Source organism: Oncorhynchus mykiss, chromosome 19 (genome assembly GCF_057628025.1).
Source record: "Oncorhynchus mykiss isolate SJ-2025 chromosome 19, ASM5762802v1, whole genome shotgun sequence".
NCBI lineage: Eukaryota > Metazoa > Chordata > Actinopteri > Salmoniformes > Salmonidae > Oncorhynchus > Oncorhynchus mykiss.
Window position 1 is genome coordinate 75804379 of NC_143040.1, and position 15903 is coordinate 75820281.

At 43.7% G+C, this 15903-nt stretch overlaps 1 protein-coding gene across 2 annotated transcripts in view; it reads right to left on the reverse strand.

The window, feature by feature from the left end:
- Nucleotides 1-15903, reverse strand: part of slc4a11 (solute carrier family 4 member 11) — a 150177-nt gene that overhangs the window by 49364 nt on the left and 84910 nt on the right. For both annotated transcript variants that reach the window (XM_090211755.1, XM_090211754.1), the window contains exon 12: nucleotides 14321-14570. In XM_090211755.1, the coding sequence (XP_090067881.1) occupies nucleotides 14321-14570 (250 nt within the window). The remainder of the gene's footprint in view (nucleotides 1-14320; nucleotides 14571-15903) is intronic.

Consider the following 15903-nt stretch of genomic DNA (forward strand, 5'->3'; position numbering starts at 1 on the left):
TGTCTCTCTGTTTAAATTGGTAGAGGGGGTTCTGCTGTACCTCTGTTTAAACTGGTAGAGGGAGTTCTACTGTACCTCTGTTTAAACTGGTAGAGTGGGTTCTACTGTACCTCTGTTTAAATTGGTAGAGGGGTTCTACTGTCTCTCTGTTTAAACTGGTAGAGGGGGTTCTACTGTCTCTCTGTTTAAACTGGTAGAGGGGGTTCTACTGTACCTCTGTTTAAACTGGTAGAGGGGGTTCTACTGTACCTCTGTTTAAACTGGTAGAGGGGGTTCTACTGTACCTCTGTTTAAACTGGTAGAGGGGGTTCTACTGTACCTCTGTTTAAACTGGTAGAGGGGGTTCTACTGTATCTCTGTTTAAACTGGTAGAGGGGTTCTACTGTACCTCTGTTTAAAATTGTAGAGGGGGTTCTACTGTCTTTCTGTTTAAACTGGTAGAGGGGGTTCTACTGTACCTCTGTTTAAACTGGTAGAGGGGGTTCTACTGTCTCTCTGTTTAAATTGGTAGAGGGGGTTCTGCTGTACCTCTGTTTAAACTGGTAGAGGGAGTTCTACTGTACCTCTGTTTAAACTGGTAGAGTGGGTTCTACTGTACCTCTGTTTAAATTGGTAGAGGGGTTCTACTGTCTCTCTGTTTAAACTGGTAGAGGTGGTTCTACTGTCTCTCTGTTTAAACTGGTAGAGGGGGTTCTACTGTCTCTCTGTTTAAGCTGGTAGAGGGGGTTCTACTGTACCTCTGTTTAAAATTGTAGAGGGGGTTCTACTGTACCTCTGTTTAAACTGGTAGAGGGGGTTATACAGTCTCTCTGTTTAAACTGGTAGAGGGGGTTCTACTGTATCTCTGTTTAAACTGGTAGAGGGGGTTCAACTGTACCTCTGTTTAAACTGGTAGAGGTGGTTCTACTGTCTCTCTGTTTAAACTGGTAGAGGGGGTTCTACTGTACCTCTGTTTAAACTGGTAGAGGGGGTTCTACTGTACCTATGTTTAAACTGGTAGAGGGGGTTCTACTGTATCTCTGTTTAAACTGGTAGAGGGGGTTCTACTGTACCTCTGTTTAAACTGGTAGAGGGGGTTCTACTGTACCTCTGTTTAAACTGGTAGAGGGGGTTATACAGTCTCTCTGTTTAAACTGGTAGAGGGGGTTCTACTGTATCTCTGTTTAAACTGGTAGAGGGGGTTCAACTGTACCTCTGTTTAAACTGGTAGAGGGGGTTCTACTGTCTCTCTGTTTAAACTGGTAGAGGGGGTTCTACTGTACCTCTGTTTAAACTGGTAGAGGGGGTTCTACTGTATCTCTGTTTAAACTGGTAGAGGGGTTCTACTGTACCTCTGTTTAAAATTGTAGAGGGGGTTCTACTGTCTTTCTGTTTAAACTGGTAGAGGGGGTTCTACTGTACCTCTGTTTAAACTGGTAGAGGGGGTTCTACTGTCTCTCTGTTTAAATTGGTAGAGGGGGTTATACAGTCTCTCTGTTTAAACTGGTAGAGGGGGTTCTACTGTATCTCTGTTTAAACTGGTAGAGGGGGTTCAACTGTACCTCTGTTTAAACTGGTAGAGGTGGTTCTACTGTCTCTCTGTTTAAACTGGTAGAGGGGGTTCTACTGTACCTCTGTTTAAACTGGTAGAGGGGGTTCTACTGTACCTATGTTTAAACTGGTAGAGGGGGTTCTACTGTATCTCTGTTTAAACTGGTAGAGGGGGTTCTACTGTACCTCTGTTTAAACTGGTAGAGGGGGTTCTACTGTACCTCTGTTTAAACTGGTAGAGGGGGTTATACAGTCTCTCTGTTTAAACTGGTAGAGGGGGTTCTACTGTCTCTCTGTTTAAACTGGTAGAGGGGGTTCTAGTGTCTCTCTGTTTAAACTGGTAGAGGGGGTTCTACTGTCTCTCTGTTTAAACTGGTAGAGGGGGTTCGACTGTACCTCTGTTTAAACTGGTAGAGGGGGTTCTACTGTACCTCTGTTTAAACTGGTAGAGGGGGTTCTACTGTACCTCTGTTTAAACTGGTAGAGGGGGTTCTACTGTATCTCTGTTTAAACTGGTAGAGGGGTTCTACTGTACCTCTGTTTAAAATTGTAGAGGGGGTTCTACTGTCTTTCTGTTTAAACTGGTAGAGGGGGTTCTACTGTACCTCTGTTTAAACTGGTAGAGGGGGTTCTACTGTCTCTCTGTTTAAATTGGTAGAGGGGGTTCTGCTGTACCTCTGTGTAAACTGGTAGAGGGAGTTCTACTGTACCTCTGTTTAAACTGGTAGAGTGGGTTCTACTGTACCTCTGTTTAAATTGGTAGAGGGGTTCTACTGTCTCTCTGTTTAAACTGGTAGAGGGGGTTCTACTGTCTCTCTGTTTAAACTGGTAGAGGGGGTTCTACTGTACCTCTGTTTAAACTGGTAGAGGGGGTTCTACTGTACCTCTGTTTAAACTGGTAGAGGGGGTTCTACTGTACCTCTGTTTAAACTGGTAGAGGTGGTTCTACTGTACCTCTGTTTAAACTGGTAGAGGGGGTTCTACTGTATCTCTGTTTAAACTGGTAGAGGGGTTCTACTGTACCTCTGTTTAAAATTGTAGAGGGGGTTCTACTGTCTTTCTGTTTAAACTGGTAGAGGGGGTTCTACTGTACCTCTGTTTAAACTGGTAGAGGGGGTTCTACTGTCTCTCTGTTTAAATTGGTAGAGGGGGTTCTGCTGTACCTCTGTTTAAACTGGTAGAGGGAGTTCTACTGTACCTCTGTTTAAACTGGTAGAGTGGGTTCTACTGTACCTCTGTTTAAATTGGTAGAGGGGTTCTACTGTCTCTCTGTTTAAACTGGTAGAGGTGGTTCTACTGTCTCTCTGTTTAAACTGGTAGAGGGGGTTCTACTGTCTCTCTGTTTAAGCTGGTAGAGGGGGTTCTACTGTACCTCTGTTTAAAATTGTAGAGGGGGTTCTACTGTACCTCTGTTTTAACTGGTAGAGGGGGTTATACAGTCTCTCTGTTTAAACTGGTAGAGGGGGTTCTACTGTATCTCTGTTTAAACTGGTAGAGGGGGTTCAACTGTACCTCTGTTTAAACTGGTAGAGGTGGTTCTACTGTCTCTCTGTTTAAACTGGTAGAGGGGGTTCTACTGTACCTCTGTTTAAACTGGTAGAGGGGGTTCTACTGTACCTATGTTTAAACTGGTAGAGGGGGTTCTACTGTATCTCTGTTTAAACTGGTAGAGGGGGTTCTACTGTACCTCTGTTTAAACTGGTAGAGGGGGTTCTACTGTACCTCTGTTTAAACTGGTAGAGGGGGTTATACAGTCTCTCTGTTTAAACTGGTAGAGGGGGTTCTACTGTATCTCTGTTTAAACTGGTAGAGGGGGTTCAACTGTACCTCTGTTTAAACTGGTAGAGGGGGTTCTACTGTCTCTCTGTTTAAACTGGTAGAGGGGGTTCTACTGTACCTCTGTTTAAACTGGTAGAGGGGGTTCTACTGTATCTCTGTTTAAACTGGTAGAGGGGTTCTACTGTACCTCTGTTTAAAATTGTAGAGGGGGTTCTACTGTCTTTCTGTTTAAACTGGTAGAGGGGGTTCTACTGTACCTCTGTTTAAACTGGTAGAGGGGGTTCTACTGTCTCTCTGTTTAAATTGGTAGAGGGGGTTATACAGTCTCTCTGTTTAAACTGGTAGAGGGGGTTCTACTGTATCTCTGTTTAAACTGGTAGAGGGGGTTCAACTGTACCTCTGTTTAAACTGGTAGAGGTGGTTCTACTGTCTCTCTGTTTAAACTGGTAGAGGGGGTTCTACTGTACCTCTGTTTAAACTGGTAGAGGGGGTTCTACTGTACCTATGTTTAAACTGGTAGAGGGGGTTCTACTGTATCTCTGTTTAAACTGGTAGAGGGGGTTCTACTGTACCTCTGTTTAAACTGGTAGAGGGGGTTCTACTGTACCTCTGTTTAAACTGGTAGAGGGGGTTATACAGTCTCTCTGTTTAAACTGGTAGAGGGGGTTCTACTGTATCTCTGTTTAAACTGGTAGAGGGGGTTCAACTGTACCTCTGTTTAAACTGGTAGAGGGGGTTCTACTGTCTCTCTGTTTAAACTGGTAGAGGGGGTTCTACTGTACCTCTGTTTAAACTGGTAGAGGGGGTTCTACTGTATCTCTGTTTAAACTGGTAGAGGGGTTCTACTGTACCTCTGTTTAAAATTGTAGAGGGGGTTCTACTGTCTTTCTGTTTAAACTGGTAGAGGGGGTTCTACTGTACCTCTGTTTAAACTGGTAGAGGGGGTTCTACTGTCTCTCTGTTTAAATTGGTAGAGGGGGTTCTGCTGTACCTCTGTTTAAACTGGTAGAGGGAGTTCTACTGTACCTCTGTTTAAACTGGTAGAGTGGGTTCTACTGTACCTCTGTTTAAATTGGTAGAGGGGTTCTACTGTCTCTCTGTTTAAACTGGTAGAGGGGGTTATACAGTCTCTCTGTTTAAACTGGTAGAGGGGGTTCTACTGTATCTCTGTTTAAACTGGTAGAGGGGGTTCAACTGTACCTCTGTTTAAACTGGTAGAGGGGGTTCTACTGTCTCTGTTTAAACTGGTAGAGGGGGTTCTACTGTACCTCTGTTTAAACTGGTAGAGGGGTTCTACTGTACCTCTGTTTAAACTGGTAGAGGGGGTTCTACTGTATCTCTGTTTAAACTGGTAGAGGGGGTTGTACTGTACCTCTGTTTAAACTGGTAGAGGGGGTTCTACTGTACCTCTGTTTAAACTGGTAGAGGGGGTTATACAGTCTCTCTGTTTAAACTGGTAGAGGGGGTGCTACTGTATCTCTGTTTAAACTGGTAGAGGGGGTTCAACTGTACCTCTGTTTAAACTGGTAGAGGGGGTTCTACTGTCTCTCTGTTTAAACTGGTAGAGGGGGTTCTACTGTACCTCTGTTTAAACTGGTAGAGGGGGTTCTACTGTACCTATGTTTAAACTGGTAGAGGGGGTTCTACTGTATCTCTGTTTAAACTGGTAGAGGGGGTTCTACTGTACCTCTGTTTAAACTGGTAGAGGGGGTTCTACTGTACCTCTGTTTAAAATTGTAGAGGGGTTCTACTGTCTTTCTGTTTAAACTGGTAGAGGGGGTTCTACTGTACCTCTGTTTAAACTGGTAGAGTGGGTTCTTCTGTACCTCTGTTTAAACCGGTAGAGGGGTTTCTGCTGTACCTCTGTTTAAATTGGTAGAGGGGTTCTACTGTACCTCTGTTTAAATTGGTAGAGGGGTTCTAATGTCTCTCTGTTTAAACTGGTAGAGGTGGTTCTACTGTCTCTCTGTTTAAACCGGTAGAGGGGGTTCTACTGTACCTCTGTTTAAGCTGGTAGAGGGGGTTCTTCTGTACCTCTGTTTAAACCGGTAGAGGGGGTTCTGCTGTACCTCTGTTTAAATTGGTAGAGAGGTTCTACTGTACCTCTGTTTAAATTGGTAGAGGGGGTTCTGCTGTACCTCTGTTTAAACTGGTAGAGGGAGTTCTACTGTACCTCTGTTTAAACTGGTAGAGTGGGTTCTACTGTACCTCTGTTTAAATTGGTAGAGGGGTTCTACTGTCTCTCTGTTTAAACCGGTAGAGGGGGTTCTGCTGTACCTCTGTTTAAATTGGTAGAGGGGTTCTACTGTACCTCTGTTTAAATTGGTAGAGGGGGTTCTGCTGTACCTCTGTTTAAACTGGTAGAGGGAGTTCTACTGTACCTCTGTTTAAACTGGTAGAGTGGGTTCTACTGTACCTTTGTTTAAATTGGTAGAGGGGGTTCTGCTGTACCTCTGTTTAAACTGGTAGAGGGAGTTCTACTGTACCTCTGTTTAAACTGGTAGAGTGGGTTCTACTGTACCTATGTTTAAATTGGTAGAGGGGTTCTACTGTCTCTCTGTTTAAACTGGTAGAGGTGGTTCTACTGTCTCTCTGTTTAAACTGGTAGAGGGGGTTCGACTGTCTCTCTGTTTAAGCTGGTAGAGGGGGTTCTACTGTACCTCTGTTTAAACTGGTAGAGGGGGTTCTACTGTACCTCTGTTTAAACTGGTAGAGGGGGTTCTACTGTACCTCTGTTTAAACTGGTAGAGGGGGTTCTACTGTACCTCTGTTTAAACCGGTAGAGGGGGTTCTGCTGTACCTCTGTTTAAATTGGTAGAGGGGTTCTACTGTACCTCTGTTTAAATTGGTAGAGGGGTTCTACTGTCTCTCTGTTTAAACTGGTAGAGGCAGTTCTACTGTCTCTCTGTTTAAGCTGGTAGAGGGGGTTCTACTGTACCTCTGTTTAAACTGGTAGAGTGGGTTCTTCTGTACCTCTGTTTAAACCGGTAGAGGGGGTTCTGCTGTACCTCTGTTTAAATTGGTAGAGGGGTTCTACTGTACCTCTGTTTAAATTGGTAGAGGGGGTTCTGCTGTACCTCTGTTTAAACTGGTAGAGGGAGTTCTACTGTACCTCTGTTTAAACTGGTAGAGTGGGTTCTACTGTACCTCTGTTTAAATTGGTAGAGGGGTTCTACTGTCTCTCTGTTTAAACCGGTAGAGGGGGTTCTGCTGTACCTCTGTTTAAATTGGTAGAGGGGTTCTACTGTACCTCTGTTTAAATTGGTAGAGGGGGTTCTGCTGTACCTCTGTTTAAACTGGTAGAGGGAGTTCTACTGTACCTCTGTTTAAACTGGTAGAGTGGGTTCTACTGTACCTTTGTTTAAATTGGTAGAGGGGGTTCTGCTGTACCTCTGTTTAAACTGGTAGAGGGAGTTCTACTGTACCTCTGTTTAAACTGGTAGAGTGGGTTCTACTGTACCTATGTTTAAACTGGTAGAGGGGGTTCTACTGTATCTCTGTTTAAACTGGTAGAGGGGGTTCTACTGTACCTCTGTTTAAACTGGTAGAGGGGGTTCTACTGTACCTCTGTTTAAAATTGTAGAGGGGTTCTACTGTCTTTCTGTTTAAACTGGTAGAGGGGGTTCTACTGTACCTCTGTTTAAACTGGTAGAGTGGGTTCTTCTGTACCTCTGTTTAAACCGGTAGAGGGGGTTCTGCTGTACCTCTGTTTAAATTGGTAGAGGGGTTCTACTGTACCTCTGTTTAAATTGGTAGAGGGGTTCTAATGTCTCTCTGTTTAAACTGGTAGAGGTGGTTCTACTGTCTCTCTGTTTAAACCGGTAGAGGGGGTTCTACTGTCTCTCTGTTTAAGCTGGTAGAGGGGGTTCTACTGTACCTCTGTTTAAACTGGTAGAGGGGGTTCTACTGTACCTCTGTTTAAACTGGTAGAGGGGGTTCTACTGTACCTCTGTTTAAACTGGTAGAGGGGGTTATACTGTCTCTCTGTTTAAACTGGTAGAGGGGGTTCTACTGTACCTCTGTTTAAACTGGTAGAGGGGGTTCTACTGTACCTCTGTTTAAACCGGTAGAGGGGGTTCTGCTGTACCTCTGTTTAAATTGGTAGAGGGGTTCTACTGTATCTCTGTTTAAATTGGTAGAGGGGTTCTACTGTCTCTCTGTTTAAACTGGTAGAGGCGGTTCTACTGTCTCTCTGTTTAAGCTGGTAGAGGGGGTTCTACTGTACCTCTGTTTAAACTGGTAGAGTGGGTTCTTCTGTACCTCTGTTTAAACCGGTAGAGGGGGTTCTGCTGTACCTCTGTTTAAATTGGTAGAGGGGTTCTACTGTACCTCTGTTTAAATTGGTAGAGGGGGTTCTGCTGTACCTCTGTTTAAACTGGTAGAGGGAGTTCTACTGTACCTCTGTTTAAACTGGTAGAGTGGGTTCTACTGTACCTCTGTTTAAATTGGTAGAGGGGTTCTACTGTCTCTCTGTTTAAACCGGTAGAGGGGGTTCTGCTGTACCTCTGTTTAAATTGGTAGAGGGGTTCTACTGTACCTCTGTTTAAATTGGTAGAGGGGGCTCTGCTGTACCTCTGTTTAAACTGGTAGAGGGAGCTCTACTGTACCTCTGTTTAAACTGGTAGAGTGGGTTCTACTGTACCTTTGTTTAAATTGGTAGAGGGGGTTCTGCTGTACCTCTGTTTAAACTGGTAGAGTGGGTTCTACTGTACCTATGTTTAAATTGGTAGAGGGGTTCTACTGTCTCTCTGTTTAAACTGGTAGAGGTGGTTCTACTGTCTCTCTGTTTAAACTGGTAGAGGGGGTTCGACTGTCTCTCTGTTTAAGCTGGTAGAGGGGGTTCTACTGTACCTCTGTTTAAACTGGTAGAGGGGGTTCTACTGTACCTCTGTTTAAACTGGTAGAGGGGGTTCTACTGTACCTCTGTTTAAACTGGTAGAGGGGGTTCTACTGTACCTCTGTTTAAACCGGTAGAGGGGGTTCTGCTGTACCTCTGTTTAAATTGGTAGAGGGGTTCTACTGTACCTCTGTTTAAATTGGTAGAGGGGTTCTACTGTCTCTCTGTTTAAACTGGTAGAGGCGGTTCTACTGTCTCTCTGTTTAAGCTGGTAGAGGGGGTTCTACTGTACCTCTGTTTAAACTGGTAGAGTGGGTTCTTCTGTACCTCTGTTTAAACCGGTAGAGGGGGTTCTGCTGTACCTCTGTTTAAATTGGTAGAGGGGTTCTACTGTACCTCTGTTTAAATTGGTAGAGGGGGTTCTGCTGTACCTCTGTTTAAACTGGTAGAGGGAGTTCTACTGTACCTCTGTTTAAACTGGTAGAGTGGGTTCTACTGTACCTCTGTTTAAATTGGTAGAGGGGTTCTACTGTCTCTCTGTTTAAACCGGTAGAGGGGGTTCTGCTGTACCTCTGTTTAAATTGGTAGAGGGGTTCTACTGTACCTCTGTTTAAATTGGTAGAGGGGGTTCTGCTGTACCTCTGTTTAAACTGGTAGAGGGAGTTCTACTGTACCTCTGTTTAAACTGGTAGAGTGGGTTCTACTGTACCTTTGTTTAAATTGGTAGAGGGGGTTCTGCTGTACCTCTGTTTAAACTGGTAGAGGGAGTTCTACTGTACCTCTGTTTAAACTGGTAGAGTGGGTTCTACTGTACCTATGTTTAAATTGGTAGAGGGGTTCTACTGTCTCTCTGTTTAAACTGGTAGAGGTGGTTCTACTGTCTCTCTGTTTAAACTGGTAGAGGGGGTTCGACTGTCTCTCTGTTTAAGCTGGTAGAGGGGGTTCTACTGTACCTCTGTTTAAACTGGTAGAGGGGGTTCTACTGTACCTCTGTTTAAACTGGTAGAGGGGGTTCTACTGTACCTCTGTTTAAACTGGTAGAGGGGGTTCTACTGTATCTCTGTTTAAACTGGTAGAGGGGGTTCAACTGTACCTCTGTTTAAACTGGTAGAGGGGGTTCTACTGTCTCTGTTTAAACTGGTAGAGGGGGTTCTACTGTACCTCTGTTTAAACTGGTAGAGGGGGTTCTACTGTACCTATGTTTAAACTGGTAGAGGGGGTTCTACTGTACCTCTGTTTAAACTGGTAGAGGGGGTTCTACTGTACCTCTGTTTAAACTGGTAGAGGGGGTTATACAGTCTCTCTGTTTAAACTGGTAGAGGGGGTTCTACTGTATCTCTGTTTAAACTGGTAGAGGGGGTTCAACTGTACCTCTGTTTAAACTGGTAGAGGGGGTTCTACTGTACCTCTGTTTAAACTGGTAGAGGGGGTTCTACTGTATCTCTGTTTAAACTGGTAGAGGGGGTTCAACTGTACCTCTGTTTAAACTGGTAGAGGGGGTTCTACTGTCTCTGTTTAAACTGGTAGAGGGGGTTCTACTGTACCTCTGTTTAAACTGGTAGAGGGGGTTCTACTGTACCTATGTTTAAACTGGTAGAGGGGGTTCTACTGTATCTCTGTTTAAACTGGTAGAGGGGGTTCTACTGTACCTCTGTTTAAACTGGTAGAGGGGGTTCTACTGTACCTCTGTTTAAACTGGTAGAGGGGGTTATACAGTCTCTCTGTTTAAACTGGTAGAGGGGGTTCTACTGTATCTCTGTTTAAACTGGTAGAGGGGGTTCAACTGTACCTCTGTTTAAACTGGTAGAGGGGGTTCTACTGTCTCTCTGTTTAAACTGGTAGAGGGGGTTCTACTGTACCTCTGTTTAAACTGGTAGAGGGGGTTCTACTGTATCTCTGTTTAAACTGGTAGAGGGGGTTCTACTGTACCTCTGTTTAAACTGGTAGAGGGGGTTCTACTGTACCTCTGTTTAAAATTGTAGAGGGGTTCTACTGTCTTTCTGTTTAAACTGGTAGAGGGGGTTCTACTGTACCTCTGTTTAAACTGGTAGAGTGGGTTCTTCTGTACCTCTGTTTAAACCGGTAGAGGGGGTTCTGCTGTACCTCTGTTTAAATTGGTAGAGGGGTTCTACTGTACCTCTGTTTAAATTGGTAGAGGGGGTTCTGCTGTACCTCTGTTTAAACTGGTAGAGGGAGTTCTACTGTACCTCTGTTTAAACTGGTAGAGTGGGTTCTACTGTACCTCTGTTTAAATTGGTAGAGGGGGTTCTGCTGTACCTCTGTTTAAACTGGTAGAGGGAGTTCTAGTGTACCTCTGTTTAAACTGGTAGAGTGGGTTCTTCTGTACCTCTGTTTAAACCGGTAGAGGGGGTTCTGCTGTACCTCTGTTTAAATTGGTAGAGGGGTTCTACTGTACCTCTGTTTAAATTGATAGAGGGGTTCTAATGTCTCTCTGTTTAAACTGGTAGAGGTGGTTCTACTGTCTCTCTGTTTAAACTGGTAGAGGGGGTTCTACTGTCTCTCTGTTTAAGCTGGTAGAGGGGGTTCTACTGTACCTCTGTTTAAACTGGTAGAGGGGGTTCTACTGTACCTCTGTTTAAACTGGTAGAGGGGGTTCTACTGTACCTCTGTTTAAACTGGTAGAGGGGGTTATACTGTCTCTCTATTTAAACTGGTAGAGGGGGTTCTACTGTACCTCTGTTTAAACTGGTAGAGGGGGTTCTACTGTACCTTTGTTTAAACCGGTAGAGGGGGTTCTGCTGTACCTCTGTTTAAATTGGTAGAGGGGTTCTACTGTACCTCTGTTTAAATTGGTAGAGGGGTTCTACTGTCTCTCTGTTTAAACTGGTAGAGGCGGTTCTACTGTCTCTCTGTTTAAGCTGGTAGAGGGGGTTCTACTGTACCTCTGTTTAAACTGGTAGAGTGGGTTCTTCTGTACCTCTGTTTAAACCGGTAGAGGGGGTTCTGCTGTACCTCTGTTTAAATTGGTAGAGGGGTTCTACTGTACCTCTGTTTAAATTGGTAGAGGGGGTTCTGCTGTACCTCTGTTTAAACTGGTAGAGGGAGTTCTACTGTACCTCTGTTTAAACTGGTAGAGTGGGTTCTACTGTACCTCTGTTTAAATTGGTAGAGGGGTTCTACTGTCTCTCTGTTTAAACCGGTAGAGGGGGTTCTGCTGTACCTCTGTTTAAATTGGTAGAGGGGTTCTACTGTACCTCTGTTTAAATTGGTAGAGGGGGTTCTGCTGTACCTCTGTTTAAACTGGTAGAGGGAGTTCTACTGTACCTCTGTTTAAACTGGTAGAGTGGGTTCTACTGTACCTCTGTTTAAATTGGTAGAGGGGGTTCTGCTGTACCTCTGTTTAAACTGGTAGAGGGAGTTCTAGTGTACCTCTGTTTAAACTGGTAGAGTGGGTTCTACTGTACCTCTGTTTAAATTGGTAGAGGGGTTCTACTGTCTCTCTGTTTAAACTGGTAGAGGTGGTTCTACTGTCTCTCTGTTTAAACTGGTAGAGGGGGTTCGACTGTCTCTCTGTTTAAGCTGGTAGAGGGGGTTCTACTGTACCTCTGTTTAAACTGGTAGAGGGGGTTCTACTGTACCTCTGTTTAAACTGGTAGAGGGGGTTCTACTGTACCTCTGTTTAAACTGGTAGAGGGGGTTCTACTGTACCTCTGTTTAAACCGGTAGAGGGGGTTCTGCTGTACCTCTGTTTAAATTGGTAGAGGGGTTCTACTGTACCTCTGTTTAAATTGGTAGAGGGGTTCTACTGTCTCTCTGTTTAAACTGGTAGAGGCGGTTCTACTGTCTCTCTGTTTAAGCTGGTAGAGGGGGTTCTACTGTACCTCTGTTTAAACTGGTAGAGTGGGTTCTTCTGTACCTCTGTTTAAACCGGTAGAGGGGGTTCTGCTGTACCTCTGTTTAAATTGGTAGAGGGGTTCTACTGCACCTCTGTTTAAATTGGTAGAGGGGGTTCTGCTGTACCTCTGTTTAAACTGGTAGAGGGAGTTCTACTGTACCTCTGTTTAAACTGGTAGAGTGGGTTCTACTGTACCTTTGTTTAAATTGGTAGAGGGGGTTCTGCTGTACCTCTGTTTAAACTGGTAGAGGGAGTTCTACTGTACCTCTGTTTAAACTGGTAGAGTGGGTTCTACTGTACCTCTGTTTAAATTGGTAGAGGGGTTCTACTGTCTCTCTGTTTAAACTGGTAGAGGTGGTTCTACTGTCTCTCTGTTTAAACTGGTAGAGGGGGTTCGACTGTCTCTCTGTTTAAGCTGGTAGAGGGGGTTCTACTGTACCTCTGTTTAAACTGGTAGAGGGGGTTCTACTGTACCTCTGTTTAAACTGGTAGAGGGGGTTCTACTGTACCTCTGTTTAAACTGGTAGAGGGGGTTCTACTGTATCTCTGTTTAAACTGGTAGAGGGGGTTCAACTGTACCTCTGTTTAAACTGGTAGAGGGGGTTCTACTGTCTCTGTTTAAACTGGTAGAGGGGGTTCTACTGTACCTCTGTTTAAACTGGTAGAGGGGGTTCTACTGTACCTATGTTTAAACTGGTAGAGGGGGTTCTACTGTATCTCTGTTTAAACTGGTAGAGGGGGTTCTACTGTACCTCTGTTTAAACTGGTAGAGGGGGTTCTACTGTACCTCTGTTTAAACTGGTAGAGGGGGTTATACAGTCTCTCTGTTTAAACTGGTAGAGGGGGTTCTACTGTATCTCTGTTTAAACTGGTAGAGGGGGTTCAACTGTACCTCTGTTTAAACTGGTAGAGGGGGTTCTACTGTCTCTCTGTTTAAACTGGTAGAGGGGGTTCTACTGTACCTCTGTTTAAACTGGTAGAGGGGGTTCTACTGTATCTCTGTTTAAACTGGTAGAGGGGGTTCTACTGTACCTCTGTTTAAAATTGTAGAGGGGTTCTACTGTCTTTCTGTTTAAACTGGTAGAGGGGGTTCTACTGTACCTCTGTTTAAACTGGTAGAGTGGGTTCTTCTGTACCTCTGTTTAAACCGGTAGAGGGGGTTCTGCTGTACCTCTGTTTAAATTGGTAGAGGGGTTCTACTGTACCTCTGTTTAAATTGGTAGAGGGGTTCTAATGTCTCTCTGTTTAAACTGGTAGAGGTGGTTCTACTGTCTCTCTGTTTAAACTGGTAGAGGGGGTTCTACTGTCTCTCTGTTTAAGCTGGTAGAGGGGGTTCTACTGTACCTCTGTTTAAACTGGTAGAGGGGGTTCTACTGTACCTCTGTTTAAACTGGTAGAGGGGGTTCTACTGTACCTCTGTTTAAACTGGTAGAGGGGGTTATACTGTCTCTCTGTTTAAACTGGTAGAGGGGGTTCTACTGTACCTCTGTTTAAACTGGTAGAGGGGGTTCTACTGTACCTCTGTTTAAACCGGTAGAGGGGGTTCTGCTGTACCTCTGTTTAAATTGGTAGAGGGGTTCTACTGTACCTCTGTTTAAATTGGTAGAGGGGTTCTACTGTCTCTCTGTTTAAACTGGTAGAGGCGGTTCTACTGTCTCTCTGTTTAAGCTGGTAGAGGGGGTTCTACTGTACCTCTGTTTAAACTGGTAGAGTGGGTTCTTCTGTACCTCTGTTTAAACCGGTAGAGGGGGTTCTGCTGTACCTCTGTTTAAATTGGTAGAGGGGTTCTACTGTACCTCTGTTTAAATTGGTAGAGGGGTTCTACTGTCTCTCTGTTTAAACTGGTAGAGGGGGTTCTACTGTCTCTCTGTTTAAGCTGGTAGAGGGGGTTCTACTGTACCTCTGTTTAAACTGGTAGAGGGGGTTCTACTGTACCTCTGTTTAAACTGGTAGAGGGGGTTCTACTGTACCTCTGTTTAAACTGGTAGAGGGGGTTATACTGTCTCTCTGTTTAAACTGGTAGAGGGGGTTCTACTGTACCTCCATTTAAACTGGTAGAGGGGGTTCTACTGTATCTCTGTTTAAACTGTTAGAGGGGGTTCTACTGTACCTCTGTTTAAACTGGTAGAGTGGGTTATTCTGTACCTCTGTTTAAACCGGTAGAGGGGGTTCTGCTGTACCTCTTTTTAAATTGGTAGAGGGGTTCTACTGTACCTCTGTTTAAATTGGTAGAGGGGTTCTGCTGTACCTCTGTTTAAACTGGTAGAGGGGGCTCTGCTGTACCTCTGTTTAAACTGGTAGAGGGGGTTCTGCTTTACCTCTGTTTAAACTGGTAGAGGGTGTAGCCCAGCCACAGGGTTCCCAGCATCAGCACCAGGCACAGGACTGGTCTCTCCCTGGTACACTGGATGAAGGAGTCAGGCAGAGGGTGAGAGCTCCCCATCCCTCCTCCCCCCGCCCCCGTCCCATTACCCCCCAGTAGGGTCACACCCCCCTGCTCCTGTAGCCGTAGCAATGCCTCCCCACTTCCATTGGTCAGCGTCGGGGCGTGGTAGTATTTATGGAAGACTGAAGGGTGGAGACACAACAGGGAGTAATTCATTATCATCACTTCAACATATCAAATTGGATCATCTCCATGACACCTTGGGCATGGTAGCCTACTGAAAGAAAATGGTATATAGTAATCTGTATGGTCTGTATGGTATATAATCATCTGAATGTTCTGTATGGTATGTAATCATCTGTATGGTCTGTATGGAATATAATCATCTGTACGGTCTGTATGGTATATGTTCTGTATGGTCTGTATGGTATAAAATCATCTGAATGGTCTGTATGGTATATAATCATCTGAATGGTCTGTATGGTATATAATCATCTGTATGGACTGTATGGTAAATGTTCTGAATGGTCTTTATGGTATATGTTCTGTATGGTCTGTATGGTATATGTTCTGTATGATCTGTATGGTATATGTCCTGTATGGTATATATTCTGTATGGTGTATATAATCATCTGAATGTTCTGTATGGTATATAATCATCTGTGTGGTCTGTATGGTATATGTTCGGTATGGTATATAATAATCTGAATGGTCTGTATGGAATATGTTCTGTATGGTCTGTAGTAATCTGTGTGGTTTGTATGGTATATAATCATCTGTATTGTCTGTATAGTATATAATCATTTGAATCGTCTGTATGGTATATAATCATCTGAATGGTCTGCATGGTATATAATCATCTGAATGGTCTGTATGGTATGTAATCATCTGAATGGTCTGTATGGTATATAAACATCTGAATGGTCGGTATGGAAAATACTCATCTGAAGGTTCTGTATGGTATATAATCATCTGTATGGTCTGTATGGTATTTGTTCTGTATGGTCTGTATGGTATATAATCATCTGAATGGTCTGTATGGTATATGTTCTGTATGGTCTGTATGGTATATGTTCTGTATGATCTGTATGGTATATGTCCTTTATGGTATATATTCTGTATGGTGTATATAATCATCTGAATGTTCTGTATGGTATATAATCATTTGTGTGGTCTGTATGGTATATATTATGAATGGTATATAATCATCTGAATTGTCTCTATTGTATATGTTCTGTATGGTATATAATCATCTGAATGGTCTGGACGGAATATGTTCTGTATGGTCTCTAGTACTCGTGTGTGTTTTGTATGGTATATAATCATCTGAATGGTCTGTATGGTATGTAATCATCTGAATGGTCTGTATGGTATATAATCATCTGAATGGTCTGTATGGTATATAATCATCTGTATGGTCTGTATGGTATATGTTCTGTATGGTCCATGTTCTGTATGGTCTGTATGGTATACGTTCTGTATGGTCCATGTTCTGTATGGTCTTTATGGAATATG